Source organism: Rhinolophus sinicus, chromosome 15 (genome assembly GCF_057876585.1).
Source record: "Rhinolophus sinicus isolate RSI-liver-muscle chromosome 15, RSI-T2T, whole genome shotgun sequence".
NCBI lineage: Eukaryota > Metazoa > Chordata > Mammalia > Chiroptera > Rhinolophidae > Rhinolophus > Rhinolophus sinicus.
In genome coordinates this window covers 14,151,004-14,172,062 of record NC_142515.1, presented here as the reverse complement: position 1 = coordinate 14,172,062, position 21,059 = coordinate 14,151,004, and the positions used below count along the sequence as shown (strand labels likewise).

At 48.2% G+C, this 21,059-nt stretch overlaps 2 protein-coding genes across 6 annotated transcripts in view; one reads left to right on the top strand and one right to left on the bottom strand.

Annotated features, from left to right (window-relative positions):
• HABP2 (hyaluronan binding protein 2) overlaps positions 1 to 9,588 on the top strand; it is a 33,244-nt gene extending 23,656 nt beyond the window's left edge. Inside the window, exons 7-14 of the mRNA XM_019725188.3 lie at positions 398 to 517; positions 1,027 to 1,198; positions 2,318 to 2,415; positions 3,526 to 3,781; positions 5,007 to 5,149; positions 5,849 to 5,983; positions 7,534 to 7,679; positions 8,983 to 9,588. Of these exons, the coding sequence (XP_019580747.3) occupies positions 398 to 517; positions 1,027 to 1,198; positions 2,318 to 2,415; positions 3,526 to 3,781; positions 5,007 to 5,149; positions 5,849 to 5,983; positions 7,534 to 7,679; positions 8,983 to 9,138 (1,226 nt within the window). The 3' untranslated portion in view covers positions 9,139 to 9,588. The remainder of the gene's footprint in view (positions 1 to 397; positions 518 to 1,026; positions 1,199 to 2,317; positions 2,416 to 3,525; positions 3,782 to 5,006; positions 5,150 to 5,848; positions 5,984 to 7,533; positions 7,680 to 8,982) is intronic.
• Positions 9,472 to 21,059, bottom strand: part of NRAP (nebulin related anchoring protein) — a 67,636-nt gene continuing 56,048 nt past the window's right edge. For all 5 annotated transcript variants that reach the window (XM_019725185.3, XM_019725184.3, XM_088791856.1 and 2 more), the window contains 7 exons: positions 18,338 to 18,442; positions 17,419 to 17,517; positions 16,018 to 16,122; positions 12,535 to 12,642; positions 11,360 to 11,671; positions 10,442 to 10,573; positions 9,472 to 9,849 (listed from right to left, as the gene is read on the bottom strand). In XM_019725185.3, the coding sequence (XP_019580744.3) occupies positions 9,745 to 9,849; positions 10,442 to 10,573; positions 11,360 to 11,671; positions 12,535 to 12,642; positions 16,018 to 16,122; positions 17,419 to 17,517; positions 18,338 to 18,442 (966 nt within the window). In that variant the 3' untranslated portion in view covers positions 9,472 to 9,744. The remainder of the gene's footprint in view (positions 9,850 to 10,441; positions 10,574 to 11,359; positions 11,672 to 12,534; positions 12,643 to 16,017; positions 16,123 to 17,418; positions 17,518 to 18,337; positions 18,443 to 21,059) is intronic.

Below are 21,059 nucleotides of genomic sequence, written 5' to 3'. Positions count from 1 at the left end.
AAACACTGCAAGGAAGAGTTTTACAGATGAGGAGATGGAAGTTCAGAGAGGCTGACTAACTTGCCCACAGTCGTACAGCTATACAGGGGCAGAGCCAAGTGTCAACTGAGCTCACGCTGATCCCCAAATTCCTTCCCAGTTCATGCCCCTTGCTGTTCCTTACTGCATAACTCATCTACTTATATACACTTTTGTACATGGGCTCCATCACAGTGCTTCATCTGTTTGTATATGTTCTTAAAATGTATGTGTACATTTACTAGAGTGTTGGTGGGTCTGTCTTTCCCCTTGGGTGACCCACCTTGTGTGAAAGGATGGACACCGAGTGCCATCAGTGTCTCCTCATCATCTCAGATGAGGCTGCCCCTCCTTCTGAAGAGCCTTCCTGTGTTCACAGTGGTTCCTGTGTGCAGGCCAAACCCCTGCCAAAATGGCGGCACGTGCTCCCGGCAGCGGCGGAGATCCAAGTTTACCTGTCACTGTCCTGAACAGTTCAAGGGGAGATTCTGTGAAATAGGTATGAGTCTCTGCCACCACTTCAGCAGAAACTCAGGGCTACAAGCAAGGCCTCTGGAATCTTTTTCTGTTTGGATTTTGTTTCCAGAATGGGATTCAAGTCAAGCTTCCCAAACTCTGCTATTGCCTCAGCCTTCTAACCTGAGGGCATAGGGTGCATCTTGCTCCGTGTGGAGAAAGTAATAAACTGCAATGTAGTGCAGGCAAATCAGATATACCTGGGCATCCCCTGGGCCTCAATCCATCTGCCCCTAGGTCTTAGGTGAGCCAAAATTAAGGAATTAAGTCCCCACCTCACCGCCCCAAAAAAACCACTATATTTTATGTTTTTAAGCTGGGTTAAATGTGAAATATTCAAGGCATCTTTTTTTCCTGGGACTTTGTAGTAAAATCTCCAGATGATCAATATTCAGGCCAAATCCTCTCACCACCTGGTACACCTTCAGAGTCCTTTTAGGAGCAGTGTGCTAGCTGCTCGCAGTTCTCACATCCCTGCCTGTTCTCTCTGAGGTCCTGATGACTGCTATGTTGGTGATGGCTACTCTTACCGAGGGCAAGTGAGTAAGACAATCAACCAGCACTCATGCCTTTACTGGAACTCCCACCTCCTCTTGCAGGAGCATTACAATGTGTTTATGGAGGATGCTGAGACCCACGGGATTGGGGAGCACAACTTCTGCAGGTAAAAATTACCTGCTGCTTATTAGTGTAAGAGTTGGCTTGTCTCTTTCCTCTGCTCCTAGTTTTCCTGGGCCAGCTTAGAAATGTTGGGATGGAACACTGAAACTCATTGCTTTTTTTCTAGGAAGATTTTCATACTCAGGACAGGTTAGGTTATGCTGCTGTAACAAACAACCCCCAAATCTCAGTGGCTTGAATACATCAAAGTTTATTTCTTACTAATGCTACATGTGTCATATGGGTTGGTGGTTGGGTGGAGAGGATTCTGCTCCACAAAGTGACTCAAATGCCCAGGAAAGATAAGAAGAGACTAGGAAATGGAACATGAATTTTGGGTTTTGGGGGGTAGGTTTTTTGGTTCTATTTTACTACCTCAACCTGGAAGTGCCATGTCATCTCTGCACACATATTTTATTGGCCAGAAATAGTTATAAGGTACCACATACCTTCAAGGGAGAAATATAGAGGAGAAAACAAAATATCTGGTGAGCTTTACAGTCTCTGCCACTAGGAAGTGCAGGTTTTCCCGAGTAAGATAATGCCGAGTTATCTTCTTCCCCTTCTGCTGCGTTCAGACCATTCTGCTGGCTTCCTGTTCATTGTCTAACCAAGGTCAAGGACATTCATGATCTACATATAAGGGGCTGGAGTTCTTTGTATGTCTTTAAACTGGTTCTATTAAGCAAGAGGATTTCCCTTGCACAAAGCAGAAGTTATCTTCCACTTTCACCCTTCATGGAGCCGTCTTTGGGGTGACCCCTTGGTAGGCTTCCTTAGAGAGTTACCATGCATGGAATTCGGAGTTTGGGGGAGAGGAGCCCTACTCTCACCATATTTCTGTGGCTATTTCATTTTCTTGACAAAGAAGGATCTTCAATAGGGATCACATTTCTTTTCCTACAAAATATTTACTGTGTCCCATGGACCTGGCACGGGGCTTGTGAACTACTCTCTGGTCATTGGAAGTTAAGGTTTTGCTAAAAACTGTAACTGTCTTTATATGCCAGGGTCCATATTTGGTCCCGGGGGTACACAAGAACTCTCTTACCCAAAGGTCCTTTAACGAGGTCAACTGGGTTCACCAAGCCTTGACCCTGGGTTGTTTTGTTTTATATTTTAGAAACCCAGATGGAGATAAAATGCCCTGGTGTTTCATTAAAGTCAACGATGCAAAGGTGAAATGGGAGTACTGTGACATCTCAGCCTGCTCAGCCCAAGGTGAGTTCATGGCTATCTAGAGGCCCTGGTAGTGGGGAGGACGCAGATCCTTAGACAGATGTTCCTGGCACCCCCTCTCCCACCCTGTCCTCCCATCACATCTGCTTTACCAATCCCCGTCCCGGTGACAACCCAAGTGCCTGATCCTCTGCTCCCCTCTTAAGATGCTAAGCAGGCCTGGATACCTTTGTCAATTCAGGCCAGTGGGCCACATGTAAACTCACATTTCCTGACGCCAAGTCAGTGCACTCGGCAATTATTTATCAAGTGTGTGTTGTGTGCCAGGTAGTATGCCAGGCCCTCGGTGTACAATGGTGATCAAACACTGGCTGGGCCCCCATAGCCTCCCAGGATGCAGCATGGTCTGAATTTCAGCCTCACAGTCTTCCTGTCAGGCTGTCCTGGTCCACCTCTTTACCCACATCTAGAATGATGCACTGTCTTACCCTGATCAACGGAATTACCTCCTTGGACAGTTGCACGTCCGCGCCTGTGCTCTCATGGTCACCTCTATCTGTAATACTCCATCCATATCTGCTCTTGTCCATATTCAACCATTCCTTGAGAACTAACTCGAGTAGCCCTTCCTCCAGGAAGTCCTTTGTGATCTCCCAAGAGCAGTATTATCTCTCCCTCCTTATAGACCCCTGGAATGGAACAGGGTACCACCCTTATAATACTTATCACTCTCTCCTTTGTATGACAGTTATCTGTGCAAATGATTTATTTCCCCCACTCTACTTCATCTCGGTATCTTTCCCTATACACTGAAAAAGGCTCCCAAATATATCTGTGGATTAATGAATAGCTAAGTACACACTCATGATGGATTTATATTCATATACACACACCTTTGTGTGTGTATACATGTTGAAAAAAGAATGAAAAACCAACGTCTTCACCGTTAATTCTACAGACTTGCTTTATATTAATCAATGTATTCAACAAATGTTAATTGTGAACCTACTACATGACCACCTTGTGGGCACCAGTCTCTTAGCTCTGAATACTTGCTAAGCTGAGGGACTCGGTGTCAAATTTCTGACAAGGTCCTTCTGAGGACCTGGAGGGAGGGTGAGCAGTGTGATTTGTCTTTCTTGTGTCCTACAGACATTACCGACCCAGAGAGGAGCCCCACAGAGCCCTTGACCGAGCTTCTGGGGTTTGACTCATGCGGGAAGACCGAGATAGCAGACAGGAAAATCAAGAGAATCTATGGAGGCTTTAAGAGCACAGCGGGCAAGCACCCATGGCAAGCGTCGCTGCAGACCTTGGAGCCACTGAGCGTCTTCATGCACCAGGGGCACTTCTGTGGGGGGGCGCTGATCCACCCCTGCTGGGTGCTTACTGCTGCCCACTGCACTGAGTAGGTGCCTGCTAGGAGCAAGGCCGGGGTGACCTGAGTCTCTGTGGGTGTTCTCCTCTTCCCATCTGACCAGCATCTTGGCGCGTCTGGCAGGATTCGTGGCTCTGATCTAGCTCCAAGGGCAAAAGAGTGGATCCTTAAAACCAGATGGGAAAGAGCTATGATGTCTAGAATGCTTACCTTTGAATTACATGACATTTAATTCTCAAAGCTATCTACCAGAAGACAAGCTGAGGGAGGACAGGGATTTTTATCTATTATTAACTATTCTGTCCCCAATGCCTAGAACAGGTCTTCGTACAGAGCAGGTGCTCAGAGAGAGTTGATTGTTATTCTCATTTCATAAATAAGGGAGGACCCTGAGTCTTGGGAAGGTTTGCACCTTGCCTTAAGTCCTGTGGAAAATAAGTAGGAAGGTGGGATTTGAACCCAGATCTACCTGCTTCCTTAACCTCTTCAGTCCTGCCCTGGACTGAGAAAATAACATGCTCCCTTTTGATGCCATCTGACCTCTCCAGTCAGGTGTCATCAGTCACAACTCCTGTGTGACTCAGAGTCATCAGAACCTACTGGGAGCCTGAAAACTCACCACCTCCTCTGAGTCCCCCAAGTTCATGGTGAGGGCTGGTCCCATATAGCCCAGGTTTTGATGATGGCTTGAAGGGCTTCCAGTCCACCCTGTTATTAAGCAATTTATTTAGGGATTCTAGGAGGTGTTCCTCAAGAGAGGTCAAACATGCAATCATTAGCATCTACCAAGAATATTTGTTCAAGATGCTAATTGGCTGCTCTTTAGCAAATCCCATGGGGAATGAGAAGTCTCCCAGGAAACATGAGATACATTCAATTTACAGCTTGTATTTAGAAACTGTTCCATTAATAAAGCAGGCTCCTCACCTTATCTCATTTAGACCACACAGCAGAGTTCTGTGAACCAGATGATGGTTACAGAGGACGATGCTAAGGCTGCAGAAGGTCATTTGTCAAAGATCACACAGCTCACTACCGTGTTTCCCCAAAAATAACACCGAGGCTTATATTCAGGTTTGCTCCAAAAGACACATTAGGGCTTATGTGCAGGGGATGTCATCCTGAAAAATCATGCTAGGGCTTATTTTCCGGTTAGGTCTTATTTCCGGGGAAACACGGTAGGAGCAGAGCCAGAGCTTGCCTCCAGTCTCGTAAGTGCCAGGCTAGTTCCTAACCGTCTTACTTTCCCTTGCAGCACAAAAGCCAGGAATCTAAGAGTGGTGCTAGGGGACCAGGACCTGAAGAAGACAGAATCCCATGAGCAGACCTTCGGGGTAGAGAAGATATTCAAGTACAGCCAGTATAATGAAAGAGACGAGATTCCCCACAATGACATTGGCAAGTCTCTTCTAGCGTGGATCTCCCGTGGGTCTTGTCCTGGGTGGATTTCTCTACTGACGGAAAACTGAGGTTTGGTTCTGTTTGGTCCCTCATAGACTCCGTAGAGAACTTATTCCAGAGCTTTTTAATTCTTAAAGGCTAGTGTTGTGGATAAATGTGCACAAGCTCTTAAATCGAGGGGAAGAGATGCTAGGAACATTGTGTTGTGGAAAGAGCTCAGCCTTGAATTCTAGCCCCCCCACTTACTAGCCAGCTTCACTTCTCTTAGCCTCAGTTTGTTCATCTATAAAATGGGAACACTGGCATACAACTCTCAGCTTCCTTTGTGTTAAGTGACATGATGGGCATGTGTCCCTGTGCACGACTTGCACCTATAGGCAATGACATATGTAAGCTGCTTACTGCTCAGCTCTCTATTCATGGTACCTCTTACTCTTTCTCCTTCCTCAAGATCTTTCTTTCCCCTCCTAAAGGCTGTTTTTTAAAAAATGAATTAGGAATGATTTTAAACTCAACTATTATTTCTTGGTATTACTCTCAGCCTGAAATGTCACTCCTCCCCAGGTAGAACTTAAAAGAATGAAATGACAGAGGAAGAAGTTTTTCAGGCATTGGAGGTGGGGCTTTGCTACAACCACTTTCCTTCTTTGACAAAGAGGATATCACCCCCCATTTCCCCTTTCTCTCTATACCTAGCTTTGCTCAAGCTAAAGCCCGTGAATGGTCACTGTGCTCTGGAATCCAAATATGTGAAGACTGTATGTTTGCCTGATGGTCCCTTTCCCTCTGGGACCGAATGCCACATCTCTGGCTGGGGTGTTACAGAAACAGGTGAGTCTAGCCAAGCTTTCTACTGAGATTCAGGTGAGTTACTTCAACCAGAGTAAAAAGAGTCAAGCTCAACTGCTGTTCTGAACTTGAAATCAGTGTTATATTCAAAGTGTGTTATCGAAAGAGATTGCCTCATCTCTCAAGCTCTAGTTAAATCTCATCACCTCCAAGGAGTGTTTCCTGAGCTCCGTATCTGCCCCTGGCTCATACCCCGAGATCCTTGACTTTCATCAAGCATTGATACTGTGTTCATGAAGACCTTTTTCCTTCCCTAGGTAGATCGGAAAGAGGGTAGATTGGGGGTGGTAGAGGGAAATGATGAATTTTGGAGTCAGATCTGTTAGATTCTTGGTTTTGTCACTCAACAGCTGAGTTTTAGTTCTCCAATATCCCTATTTACCTCCTAGGTTTGGAATCATGCCAATAGGAGATAATAGAATTCTATAGAAATAGTCATTAAGTTAGCCCCTGGAGGGCGGGGGTCAGGTCTCATTCATCTTTGCCTCTTCAACAATGCTTTGATCAGGGCTCTCCACATACCGTGTTTCCCTGAAAATAAGACCTAGCTGGACCATCAGCTCTAATGCATCTGTTGGAGCAACAATTAATATAAGACCGGATCTTATATAATGTAAGTCTTTCTCAAATACTCCAAATGGATTTCTCTCCCCCACAAATCTTGTCCTTGATAATGGAAAGGAAGAATCCCTTGAAATAGGCCTGTAGTCATAAAGAAAGTTAAATGTAATATACAAATTTGTCAGAAGGCTTTGCGGAAAGAAGATTTTTGCTTAATTGGATGGAGGGTTAACCAGAAACCCTTTTTGTAGCGATCTTCATTGTAGTCCATCTAAACCTTTCAACATCAGCATACTGACCGGAGCAAATTGAGCAGAATAGAAGCTCTTCAGGGGAGGAAATGTCTGCTCTGGAAAGCAGTCCATCTAGACCAGGGGTGTCCAAACTTTTTTCAACATTTTTCACCAAGGGCCATATGCAGTAAAATACACAAACAGCTGGGCCACTCACTCGAGGTGAAGTACGTATTGCCTCACCTGGTTTATTTAAGTAAACTAAATATGTTTTTGGAATTTGCTGTGGGCCAATTAACAATGGATCGCAGGCCGCAGTTGGCCCGTGGGCCACAGTTTGGACACCCATGCTCTAGACAATCAACCAGAGATATGCATCCATCATTAAGAATTGCCTGTGTCCCAGCCCTCCCTCTGCTAGGCATGAGAAGTTTAAAAACGGTTTCAGACACCCTCCCTGCCCTCCCGACCTCACGGTCTAGTTGGGGTGACAGAGGAGGGAATCAACGATTCTGCTCCATTGTGACAGCACGTCACGGAAGGACCAGGAAGCCATGGTGAAGGCTGTGGGCGAAGAGCCCCCAGCCTTGAAAGATGAGGCTTCTCTGACCATCTCCTGGAAAAAGTCTTCCTTCCTGAGCTCAGAGCTGGTGGACCTCTTCTTACCGCTGCTGGCTTCTGGTGGGGTGGGTACCAGCTTGGTCCCCACAGTGGTGACCTCCTTTCTCTGTCTCACAGGGGAGGGGTCTCGCCACCTCCTGGATGCCAAAGTCAAGCTGATCGCCAATACTTTGTGCAACTCCCGCCGACTGTACGACCACATGATTGATGAGACCATGATTTGTGCGGGAAATCTTCAGAAGCCTGGGAAAGACTCCTGCCAGGTCAGAGACTCTAAGGGCACCTGGAGAAGGCGAGGCTGGCAGGACCTTACACTGGGCACTGGGGCTGCTAAGACGCAGGTGCAGAGGCCCCCCTTCCGTATTGGAAACAGACAGTCGTGGGTTTAAAACCTGGTTCTATCCTTTACTTGATGACATTCATCGGTCACCAAATGGCTCAGTCATCTTGGGCTGCTACAATTACTGTAGACCTGGGGGCTTAAACAACAGAAATGTATCTCTCACAGTTCTGGAGGCTGGACGTCTGAGGTCAGTTCTATTGAGAAGCCCCTTTCAGGCCGCAGACTGTTGACTGCTTGTGTCCTCACCTGGTGGAGAGAGAGCGCGAGCTCTCTGGGGCCCCTTTTAGAAGAACACTAATCCTGTGCATGAGGGCTCCAACCTCGTGACCCAATCACCTCCCAAAGGCCCCACCCTCTAATACCATCACATCGGGGGTTAGCCTCCGACATGGGGGAGACACAAGCATTCAGTCCACTGCACCTAACTATTTCTCCAATCTCAGGTGCTAATCTATAAGATGGAAACGATGTGTCCGTACGACCACAAGGTCGTGGCTAAGATGAGAAGAGAGAACGCATTACAAATGCTATCGGTCATGGTGCATAAGCAATAGTGCGCTTCCATCCTCACTGTCCTCCTCCTCAGCACTTTAATTGGGGGCTTAGTGGGAAGCAGGCCTGTTCTATGTACCTTACAAACATTAGTCCTCACAAGAATGCTGGGAGGGGAGGGGACAGTTCTGTTGCTCTTCACAGTTCACACTGTGAGAAACTGAGGCCCAGCTGGTTAGCAGGTGGTGGGCTGATTTGGGACCCAGAAGATCTAACCCCACAGACCATGCTAAACATCGAAGCCAGGCTGCGTCTGAGTCCCACCTTCCCCATCCTGTGTGTGTCTCTGGGTCTGGGAAGGGCTCTATCCAAATAGGGCCCAGCCCCCAGGTCCCTGCCAGATTGAGAAGCCGAGGGCCCCTGAGAACTCGCAGCAGTGATACCTGTGTTACCGAAAGTCGCGACTGGGTCAGAAAGTCGGGGTGTGACTGTGGTGCTGTGGCCCCAGGCCTGTGGCTTCTCTGCCCAGCCCTCACTGACTCAGGGACATGGGTTGGTATTTGCTTCTCTCCCGTCAGAGCCTTGTGTCACATGAGTCACAGGAAGCATCTTATCACCGCTGTCCAGAGCAGCCCACCCCAACACCCGCTGGCATCCCCTCGTAGGAGGTGGGGGTGTCTCCGAATGTGTTCTGACTCACAGAGCTGAACTCCCGTGTCTTTTTCCCTTAGGGTGACTCCGGAGGCCCTCTGACCTGTGAGAAGAATGGCACCTACTATGTGTATGGGATAGTTAGCTGGGGCCTGGAATGTGGGAAGAAGCCAGGGGTCTATACCCAAGTCACCAAATTCCTGAACTGGATCAAAGCCACCATGCAGAAAGCCTAGCTTCTAAGGTGTCTTCCAAACTCCAGAACCCGTCCTCCTCAGCGCCCACACAAGGCAAGGCATTGTGGGCAGCAGCAGACACCCCCCTGGAGTCTCCAGGTGGCCATGCAGTGAAGTGGCCGTGCTCTACACAGAGACAACGGCTGCCCGGCCTGGGGTGTCCTGGACCAGCATTGCCACCATGTCCTAGTCACCCAAGAAACGACAGAATCAACCCCAAATGTATTATGTTTGCTTCCCTTCAAACTATGGTATCTTCTAGAAAATCAGTGTTCAGTGACTGCCTCCACCTCGGACATTTGCAAATGTGGGATTTCAGAACGCCAGCATCAGTGGAAGTTACCTTGATATCTTTATTCCTCAGCCCAGACCTTCAAGGTACACAACAGAATCAGCCATCCACTTCTAGGTATTAGACAGAGGACCCCAAATACAGCATTCTCCATCTGCTTTCACAGAGTTGTTATTTGAATAAAGGCAGATCAGGGGATGGGCTGGGGGGCCATTTTTACAGCTCGCTCAAGCTGAAGCCATCTAACCGTGTCTCTGGTGTGCAACTTTCCTCTCCAGCTTCTCTCTCGAGAATCCTGGCTGCACACCACTGGCTCACAACAGCAGAGCCTTCCTTCTTTTGACGTGTAGAATCTCAGAGGCATCGGGGTTCACATCCTCCCTCTGATTGTCTCCAGTCTGCACAACCTCTGGCCCCCCCTGCAGAAATCAAACATACCTCCCTGAGTCAAAATGAAGCTCCCACCCTGCTCCACACCCCCACCCCCCATCCAAGGACAAGCTGTCTGAGATGCCTGGGAGCATTTAAAATGTTCACTCTCCTTCCTTTCCCCTCCTCCACCCTTCCCGAGAAAAAGGACCCTCAAGGCAAGAATGAGAAAGAAGCAAAACCAATCTCTCATTTAGACGCGACGCCTTTCTTCTGAACAAAGTAGAGTTCAAAACCCAGACTGTTGTAGCCAGCAAGTCTCTGACCCTTTCTGCGAGTGTAATGAGCAAGCAGGCAGCCCAGCCTGCGCTGCCGTGGCCCAGGATTGATGTAGCCTCGGCAGGTTCGTCTCTGCCCCACTAATGGCTGTGACTTCAGAGAAAACCCTGCAGGAAGTTTAACCCGCATGTCATTCGCCTGGTCATCTCAGACCCATGAAATTAGGCGCCTTGCTCGAGCTGCATTTCACGCTTCTTTCGAGCCAGCTGATCTTTGGCCAAAAATAAAGTTTGAAAAGACACAATGAGTTTGCCGTTCCCCATGCCCCTGCAAGCCAGAGCAGGTTTGCAGCTTGCTACTTACATAAGCCCCCTGGAGACTCCGGCTCCTTGCGTTGGCCAGTTCTGCAGCCCGCCGAGCCATTTCCACTTTGTAGGAGCCAGGAGGGGTCCAGCCAATACCTCTGGTCAGGTTCAAGTCTGATTTGTACTTGACCTTGGGGGAAGGAGGGAAGCAAGATGAATAAGGCAGCAGGGTTGGGGATGATTTGGCCACAGGGTGAAGAGGCTTAGAGGTGGCTGTGATATGGACAACGTATTGTTAGAAAAGCTAGGGCAATGGGGAGCAAACTCATCTAAAGCAGGAACTCTGACCTTGAGGACCCCATGTGCTGTGAGCCAGGTCAGCATGTCACTGTCCCTTGCATCTTTCTATTCAAGTGATGGGAACCACAATGGAGGTGCTGGGTAGGGAGACCTAGTTCAAGTCTGAGCTCCTACCTTAACTGTGGCCTTAGGGCAGTGAATTCCCATCTCTGGGGTTCTGCTCCCCCCAAAGAGAAAAGCACAAGGGCTGGGTTAGGTAATTGCTAAGATCTCTTGGAAACAATGTGGCATAGCAATCAAGAGTTTGGGGTCTCCCATCAAATCAGATGGGGTTCGTATCCCAGGTCTGCTACTCATTTGCTGTGTAATCTTGAGTAAGTTACTTAACCTCTCTAAGCCTCACGTCCCTCATCTGTAAAATGGGCCAATAACAGGGTTGTTGTGAGGGCCACATACACAATGCTTGTAAAGCATTTGCCACAGAGCATGGCTCACAGTAAGGACTCAATAAATAGCAACTATTGTTATGATTTCTTCTAGAACTAAAGTAGTAAGTGTCCTGGATTCTCTCTCAGCCTGGCTCCTCCCAGGGGTAACGTGAATGTGGGATTACGGCCATCTCTTCTGAGGAGGCACCAGAGGAAGGGCCTTGGCCAGGCAGGTGAGGGTAGCTTACATCACTCTGCAGCCGGTGCACCTTCTGTGCGTGCTTCAGGCCCAGCTGCTCCGGGTCGCAGGTGGGCTGGGGCAGGGGCTGCCTGTAACACACGTCGCTGGCCAGCTGCTGGCTCCTCTTGGCCTGGAGGAAGCCGGGCTGGTCTGGGCGGCTGTGGAACTGGGACCGACTCTTTGCAAAGTCCTTCTTGTACTCATTGTCACTCTGGAGTTTGCCGATACTGAGGAAGTGCCTCATCCTTGGGTCATCATAGATGCTGCGGTACCCGATCTGCAGGCCCCGATCCCGTAGGAAGGCTTCTTTGTACCGGAACTGCAGGTCAGAAGAGCAGAGATGGGTCATGGGTGCTCACCTTTCCCCTGGGGGCCAACCCACAGGATGCTCTGCAGGAAGGTCAGCAGTGGGTTTAGGGCACAGCTTTGGATTCTAGTAGACCTGGCATCTGTATCTCCCTCTGCTCCCTTCTAGCTGTGTGGCCTTGGGCCAGTTGCTGAGTCTCTCTGAGCCTCAATGTGCCCATCTGATAAAATGGGAGAATAAACCTCCACCCCATTGAGAAAATTCAATGAGATGGGGAATTAGCGTCATGTCCGGCACTGAGTGGTGGCTCCTGGTATTATTGCTGCTGTAATTCACAATCCAGCAGGGAGAGAAGTATCCCAGTTCTCTTAGCAGCCACTCCTCCTTTGATTCTTTCTAGCTTCCAGGGACCTAGTCCAGTGGTCCTCAAACAATCTGAAGAAGTGGATTCATTTTGTTTTGCTTTTTAAATTTCCAACCCATCAAAATCCAGTATGTGGTCCTCCTGCCTGAGATTAATACGTGGCAGCACCACATGCAATTGGAAACGAAAACCTAATCTCTTTCAACCCTTTCACCTCAGCTAAAAGAAGTCCCTTTATGGCAAATCAACAAATCAATCACGTGTTAATTGACTTCTAGGAACACATACAGCAACTTTTAAGAGTGGTTCTTTTGAAAGCAAGGGAGTGGAAATACAACCCTCCCCAAGTCCATATTTCTGGCTAAGATTCTAGAAAGTAAAACCTATGTTCTTCTTTCACTAGAAATACTTGTTCAGTGTTAGTTCCTGGTGGTTTGCCTTTCAACAGAAGTGGGGAAACCAGAGTAAAACCTATCAGTGATAGAGGGAGAGAGAGAGCACGAGATCTTACGTCACTGGCAATCTCCCGGGACGCCCGGGCAGTCTGGAATGGGATGGCATCCAGCCTAAAGTCGTAGCCACCAGCCCGGGTCTGTTCCCAAGCGTTTCGGTAGACTTTCTAGATAATGAAAACAAAGACATGAGTGAGCAGGAAGTGAGTGACTCCATGTCTGCCGCGTGTTGGTTCTGCCGTGGGAGCAGCTCCTAAACATGTACCCACGGCCTTGTTGGTACCTAGAATGGCAAGGTCCACGGTCCCTTGTCCATCCTGGGGACCTCCCCAGCTCTGGGATCAGGGGCGCTGGCCATGAAGGAAGGGCTTCAGCTCAAAGCCCAACCTAAGCATCATGCCCTGCTCTTGTGGGTCGTGGGCTCTGTGGGCCTGGCCCGTTTGCCACATCTTGTTGGGTTCAGAGGCCCCCACCCCCACCCCTTCCTGCGTTTGCAATCACTTTCATGCCTCAGATGTGCAGTTTATAGATGCCAGAACTCCAAGTTCAAGAACTCCGCTACTTCCCACATGCTGAAAGTGCTGCTCCTTGGGTCCTGGTAGCCATGGGTTCATTAGATCCATTGACTTCCTGGGGGCCCCTCGGCTGCCTTTGCCACCATGTCACCCCATCACTGGGAAGCACGCTGCAGCCCATATGCACCCTCGGTGCCTGCACTGAGTGAGGGAAGAAACTCCACCTGAATTAAATTGGTCGTCAAGAACCTGACCGAGTTCCTGACCCGTGTATTTCACATCTTCCTCTTTCATTTTTTTTCCTTTTCAAGTTGTTCTCACACAGCCGCCAGGAGTCTGTAATCATAACCTCTGAGTCCTCGGGTAGACGCATAACACCGGCAGAGGCATCAAAATCTCCCATGTCTTCATGGCGCTAGGTTTTTGTTTTTTTTTTGCAAGATAAGGGAATGGCTCCATGAAAGGCACCATCTGGAGATCCCAGTGGAGGATCTGTCCTTTATTCAGCCACAGAGAAGGGAGACCGCAGGAGAGGCACATCACCAGCAGATGACAAAGTGACAGCCCCTGATAGTGTTGGTGGCCCGCTCATTCTGAGCCACAGCAGGTCAGAGCGCCCTTAAGAACCTCACTTTTGTCCCTGGGAAATAGAGGTCAAGGCTGGGGCTCTGCTCTATAGGGGGGCGGGGGGGGGGAATCAAGCAAAGGAGCAGTGGCGGATAAAAAGCTGAAGCCCCCACCCATCCTAGCACTGGGCCCGGAACTCGACGGGGCCGCGAAGTGCTCGGGCCAAGCACGGTGGAGCTTATCATTTTCATCTGCTGTCCACCTTCACCTATGACATCGCCTCTATGCCAACATCCAACACTGCAAATCAGGAGCCAAGTGCTGACTATGTTCAAGGGCCTTGAAATACAGAACCAGTAACCACTGGGATAATCATCTAATTGATGGAGCTCAAACAGGGCTCACGGGATTCGATTTACTGGGTTATTGTGGAGTTTAGTGGGCACGGCTGAGGGCCACACGGAAGGGGAGGCACACTCAGGAAATGACTGATCGACCATCTACTTTAGCACTGTGCTCCCTGGGTTTTTTTTTGGGGGGGCGGAGTCCCACAAATATTAGAGTAGCCAACAGAGTCATCCCCCTTATCATTCCCTGGAGATCCAGGGGACTGTCGTGCCTTCCTAATATGCGCCTCCAAACCAGGGAATGACACCAAATTTTACGCAGCATCAAACTACAATGTCACCCCCACTTTGGTATCCAACGCACCTCAGCTTCTGAGTCTCTGTAACAGAGGGTCAACTAGAGAGCGTGGCTGCCATTGGGGTTGTCCCCAAGGCATTGGCTCCCTTCCTCCTGTTCACTTCTCCCTGTATACTATTTGCTTGATTGTCACCACTTCCTCCCTGAGTGTTTTATTCTGTTGAGGTTTGTGCCTTGCCACTGGGGGTCTTTAGATTCCGCAGGCTCTTTGATTTGGAACCCTGGGCATTCCTCTTCTTTATCACAGTGGGCACAGTTTTGTCCTCATCCTCACACATTAGAGTCATTTGATTTTTAGTTATTTCGGCTGCCTGACACATCTCAATGGCTTTCTTTGCCCAGGAAGGTCACTTTCCCTCCACTTCCTTCTCGCAGAGCACTTGATCCAATTGTGGGTATTCTACACGCCCCCAAAGAACTGCTCTTTCAAAAGAGGTTCATGAGTTCTCCACGTCTGCATGCCCTGGTGGCTAATTTCAGCTCCAGGACTCTACAGGCCGGCGTCTCCTGTGACAGGAGAGAAGCTTGTGTCCCCAGCCCAGGTGGCGGTCCTCCTGAGGCTGCACCCCACACGGATGGGCAGCTTTATCCCAGTTTCCAGGGCTGTGTGGGGCCTCCAGTAGCTCCTCACATGGAGGGCTGGCCTTCCCCCCCATCCTTGAAGCATTAACGAGGCGATGTTTTGTCCGAGCTCTGCTGAGGGGGAGGTCCCGCTTCCCCAGAGGGAGGTCAGCCCACCAGAGCTGCTGTTCTAAAATTATCCCTCGCACATCCCTCAAAAGCCTCAAATGGTCATAATAACTCATATTTACAAAGCACCGTCGCATTCACTGCGTGGGATCCCACAGGGCTTTACAAACGCAACAAACTAATACACACGCTAACTAGAAGGAGCTTCTCACCATCCCCTGCGAGGCAGCCACCTCTGGGGTGAACGGTAGCAGCTGTTGATCTGCACGGAGCCCCAGGACACAATGGCCAGGCCAGGGAGGGAAGAATGGCCGACTCTGGGAGGCCCCACGCAGCCCCAGGCTGACACACTCAGCCCGTGTTATTCTGATCTGACAGCATCTTTTGATTCTGCCGCCTCGCTACCTGTTATCCCAGGATCACAGCTTTGCTGGCTGAGCAGCCGCCTATTCTATTACAACCAGGGGCCTCCAACCCCTGCTAACAACAAGCCTGGGTTTAGGAAACAGCATCTTGGTTATGCACGCAAAGGGCACACATCCAAGGGAAACTGAAGTGTTGGAGGCCACAGCCCAGCGCACAAAGGAGCAAATTGTATTTAGACCCGATGGGCCACAATTGTAGCATCTTTCCAAAATGCCAGGTGAGATAGAGCCACTCTGTCCCCAGAGTTACCCTCAGAATGGCTAGCGAGGGGTGTCCAGGACACAAACAGAGCAGGTATGTATCCCTGCCAGGACCAGGGGCCACTTCTCCGACTGTAACCCAGCAAAGCACTGAGGTCTTTGCAGCCACGTCCAGGACCAGAATTGTAGACTTGGAAGGAACAGGTATTATTAGCCCAGCTCTATCCCCATTTTACAGCTGAGGAAACTGAGACCCAGCAAGGAAAGTGACTCAAAGTCACACCTGCAGTTTGTCCCACTCTCAATCCAGTATTCTTTCTGTTCCAAGTCTTCCTTCCTAAGACTTTTTTTTGTTTGTTTTTTAACAAATAAAATCCAGTTTGGGCACAGGTAACTTGACAGAAACAGGCACACCCTCATGAACTGCTGGTTCACTTACATCGCTCAGATGCAGGGCATTGAGGCGGGCTCTGGTGAAATCGGGATGGTCGGGGATCAGGGTGTATCTGTGCAGAGATTCCGCGTCCCCCGACCTGTACAGGCGCTGCGGGTAAGACAGGCTCATGGTCAAGGTAGAGCTTGCTGAAAGCACAGGTGAGGAGCGAGCTGATCCCCTCCCCTGCCCCCCCACTCGAGTGCCCACCTGCCCCACAGGAGCAGAGCCCAGCCTGCACTCACGTGAACGGCCTCCCTCCAGAGCCTACCGTCTAATGGAGGGCCCGGGAGGCCAGGGCCAGGTGGGGTGGCTGCTTTTAAATAATCCCTATTTAAAATATTCATCAAGACATGCTCCAAACGGGCCACAAACAACCATACCTGGTCATACCTGTGTGCTCTACAAACAGTACCAGGAGTATGGATACCTCAGTGAATCCTGGCAACTGAGCAGTGTTTAAGCTTTTTACTAGTAACAAGAGGCCTCTCTGCCATTCTTATTTAACATTAAGAAGAAGACACACAGCTACTTAGTCTTTTCTTATAAAACAGCTTAATTGGTATTCAGAAAACTAAAGTTTTCATAGTCCACGCGGGTCCCCGGAAGACATAATTTTAAAACTCAAGCTTTAGCTTAGCTGCTATTTTGAGAGCAGCGATTTAAGGATTGCAAACAATTTTAGGAAGTGTCTGAGTCATCTATTTTTAGAGAGGAAATTTACTATTTAATATTGTGTGCCTTTCCCAAATTCAATTTGGGCTTTCCAAATGTGAAATGGTCAGCCCAGCATTTGGACTCTGTGTGACAATGGTGCAGCTTTGTCACTGTGTGTGTAGAGTCGAATCCTTTGACAGTTCCAGAGAAAAGATATTTAACTTCTTTTTCTTTGAAATAAATACAGGAGAGAGGAAACGGGGCTAAATCATATAGAGAGTGAAGTAGAAAGAAGCTTTTAATACAGCTGTTCTTTTTTTCTAACTGGGTTATGTTAAACTTCTAATTCCATTACCATCTATCAACATGAAGACGTATCTGATCCAGTGTCTGCTAAGGGGGTTGTCAATAACACTTACGATTGTTACTGCTGTTGTTATGAATCAAGCCTTAACAAGGGCATTTATTGAGGACTTACTATGTTCCAGATACTTGCTAAAAGCTTCAAGTACTTTTACTTGTTTAATCCTCATTTAATTCACTTAATCTTATGAAAGGGTTGCTACCCTGACCCGCCTTTCCAATAAGGAGACTGAGGTTAGAAGCAATTAAGTCACTGGCTAAGAGACCCAGGTAGCAGACAGGTGAACTCACATCTATCCTAGCGGGAGCTCCTGGTCCTCAGCGCTGACCACTGAGCCGCATTACCCACTACAGGGTGCTTGGGAAGGGTGATGAGAAAACACCCACCTCATTGCAGTGCATGTAGCTGTTTTTGGCATGAACCAGGTCCGGGGAGTCAACCACCGAGGTGAACTTGATGCTGTCTGGTTTTTTGCGGTATTTGGTCTGTAAGAGGAAGACAAAAATTCCCATGAAATAGTGGAACATCGCGTGCCTTTTCCCCAATGCAGCTTTACCCTGCCTACTCAGTACCAAATCTGCCAGTGAGATCACTGGAAAACAAGTCCTTTTCTTGGTGGGCACGTAATAAGAATACAGAAGAGATGCACGCTACTTCAGTGACAAAGAACATTCTACAGGTATTTACTCTCTTGAAAAAAAAGGGGCTGCAAAATACTAGAACTCGTCACAAGGAATTCAGTAGAAGGCAGGATTGAGCATCCATGTGGCCCTGCTGGGACCCTGTCCAAGCAAGAAACTGCAGAAGGCAGGGCCACTCTCGAGGAGAATCCCAGGGCAAGAATCCCCAGGCCATCAATACGGTGGGAGTTCAGTTAACGGAAAGATCAGTGTTTAACTTTAAACACTATCTAGAATCAGAGAACCCCTGGACACTGGACCCTCTGAGTAAACTTAGTGGGTGGGTAGCAAATTCTGCACCCCACCTCCATGAAAATAATGGGCCAATTTATATCATAATTGTACATAATCATCACATTTCCACATCTTCATCCTTCGAGAACCTGCTAATGCATCTTCCATTTTTCACTGTCCAATTTGGAGTGTGTCTTTAACTCCCCAGCGAGTGAATTCATTCAGAGAGAAGTCTTGTTCCACTTTGGGATTTGGTTACAAATGACACTAGAAAAACACTGGGAGTCTAGGGTCCATGGGGCCCTTTTGGGACCTCCACCCCATAAGCAGGTTCCCTCTTCAGAAGGAAACAGACGCTAGGTTGCATTTATGGTAGTCAGATTGATGGTACCTCACTGATGAGTTCTCCAGCCTTCCTTGCACTGTCAATCTGTGGGGAACTCAGCGCCAGCCATCCGGTTCCCTTCATGCCCATCAGGTCTGACTTATAGCGCAACTGCAGGAAGAAAAGCATTGGCTTGTATCAGGGGCATGTCTGAGCCTGCTGGGCATTCGTAAGAACGCTTCATCACATTTCCACATCTTCATTCAGAGCGCCATCAGCACGTCATTAAGTTAATGTCTGAGTTTGTGCAGTCTGCCAGGAATTAAACACTGGATCATACACAAGATCCAAGAAGGCCTCACCAGTGGAGTGGCCAGATTGGAAGCAGAAGGTAATGCCCTATGAGAATGACCACTTAAAGACAGAGCTGAGACAGGCCCACGCCTGAGGACCAGCTCTGATGATTTCGGTTCATTCCGGCAGTCACGTGACTGACCAGCTACCCACACGGAAACACTAACACTCTCAGCTGATTAAAATCTCTGAGCTCCGGGTCGGACCTGCTGTGACTCAGAGCAAATCACTTTACCAAAGCGTGACTCGGTTTCTCTCTGTGATGCGAAGGTCGTAACAACCATGTTCTGATGAAAACACTGACAGCATTCAGGGGCAAAAGCCTCTCTACACATTCGATTATGTTTTTTCCTTGTGGTAGTGGGGGCAGGGGGGACAATTATAGCAGGACTCTAAAAACGGGAAGAAACTTAGATACAACTGGCTCATAGTGTGTAAGCCATTTTAATCTTTCCGTGCCTCAGTTTAACCCCTCCTCCAGCCATTCATTACTCGTGATTTGCTTATGTTGCAAAAATGGGCTAAGCTTTCCCCATTTTTCTCCTTTTAAGGGATCAGAGGACGAAAACTACAGCATCTTTCTTGGGAGAAAACAGTAAATGATGTTTACTGTTTGATGGGGGGTCTGATGGGGGGTCTCCTAAAACCTTAAATCTTATGACTATTCCTTGATCTGCCCTCCATTACCTATGATGAGACAGTTTCATGAATGCTTTCTTTCTTCTCTTTATGGAAATTAGGCCTTTTTAAAGGAGGAAAACGACTCTCTCGGGAAATCTAAAATTTGGATTTAAACGAAATTGATAGCATTTCTCTAATTTAGATATAAGCTGTGCTGTAACGCAAAATATCGCTCCAGAAATCAGCCTTTTCAGCCTTTTTAGTTTTCTTTCATTTCAGGATTCACAGCGTTCCTCACAGCTGGCCTCAAAGAGAGTCCATTTCTGATCTACTGTCTGCTGGGTAACGCCCGTGTGCAAATCCGACTCTGCTTTCCAACTGACACATGGAGACACATCAGTCGGGTTCAGGAGCAGGTTTCAAAACCCCATGTCAGTAAGATGGCTTTTTAGACCGCGATCTTTCAGTCTACACCGGCAAAGCTTTTGCCTTCCACTCTGATAAAGAACAGAGAAAATTGGATACATTTCTAAGTTAGAGAGAATAATCCTACAGGGCCTCTTCACAGCCCGGCCTTGCTCCTTTCATAATCAAGATGAAGTGGGGAACGCTCTTTCAACTCGCCTTTTGTTGAGCTGAACAGTACGATCGCAGGTAAGTCAGAAAGCAAGATGCAGGTTCCCCAAAGATCTGACTGCGCCTCAGACTCCCTCACAAATGGATTGTCTATTGATATTTCAGCTCCCAGCCCAGCTTTGACTATTCACGCAGACCCTAAAAACAACACGCCTGCCCCAGACTTCATGATAAAAGAAAGGGAGGGAGGAGAAGAGTCAAGAAGCAGCAGCAACCAAAGATGGTTTGGAAGGATTCTAAGATAATAAGAGACCTTCTTGAGCTGCCCAACTGAATCCCCAAGCGGCAGCCTCGCTGTTTTTCCTTGCGCATATTAAGGCCTGGAAGTCACCTGCAGATTCACACGTGGGGTGTCCCGGCACCTCCATTTTGGAGGACTGTGTGGCAAGGGCACAAGCTGCAGATCTTAGACCCTGATTTCTAACAGGAATCGTGTAAACAATTGCGCCCAGGAGGTGGCTGGAGAAGGGTATATGGGTCATATTGATAAGAATCATTTAAATCACTACCTTGCATAAGGTGTGTATTGCTTCAGACTCATTATCTCATTCTGTTCACACACCATCCTGCAAAGGAGGGGTTCTTATTGCCATCTACAGAACAATTGTGGTGTTCCAATGATTGTTTACAGTCTCAGAAGGGCCACCAGCTGCTGTCCTCTGGAGAAGCCACTTTGGTAGTTAGCTGTTAGGAGAGCCCTCAGGAGCCAGAGTACCTGGATTCCTAATCCAGCCACCTGGGGGAGCCAAAGAGCACTGAACCCAGAGTCAGGAGACAAGAGCCCTGTGTACCATTTTTTTTTACATGCTGTTTGGTCTTGAGCAAGTCATTTCCCTGCCAGCTTGTGACCCTGGGCAGGCCACTTAAGATTATAAGTGACTTTGCTGCCGCATCTGTAAAAATGGAAGTACCTGCCTAGATATTACATGAGATAGTTGCTGCAAAATATTTAAACAAATGCCTGGCCCAGAGGAAGTGTTCCATACATGGTGGGGTCTACTGTTCACAGCATCTTGGAATCCGGACCCCCAAATTAACAAAGCCGAAGTTTCAGAAACAGTGCATAAGGCATACTATGGTAATTTAAAAATTAAGCTATACTTTCTCAGCACTCAAAATTTTAATACATGTCTTGTTTCGTAAAATGTTAGCCTCAGTTTGCCAACTACCATTTCTT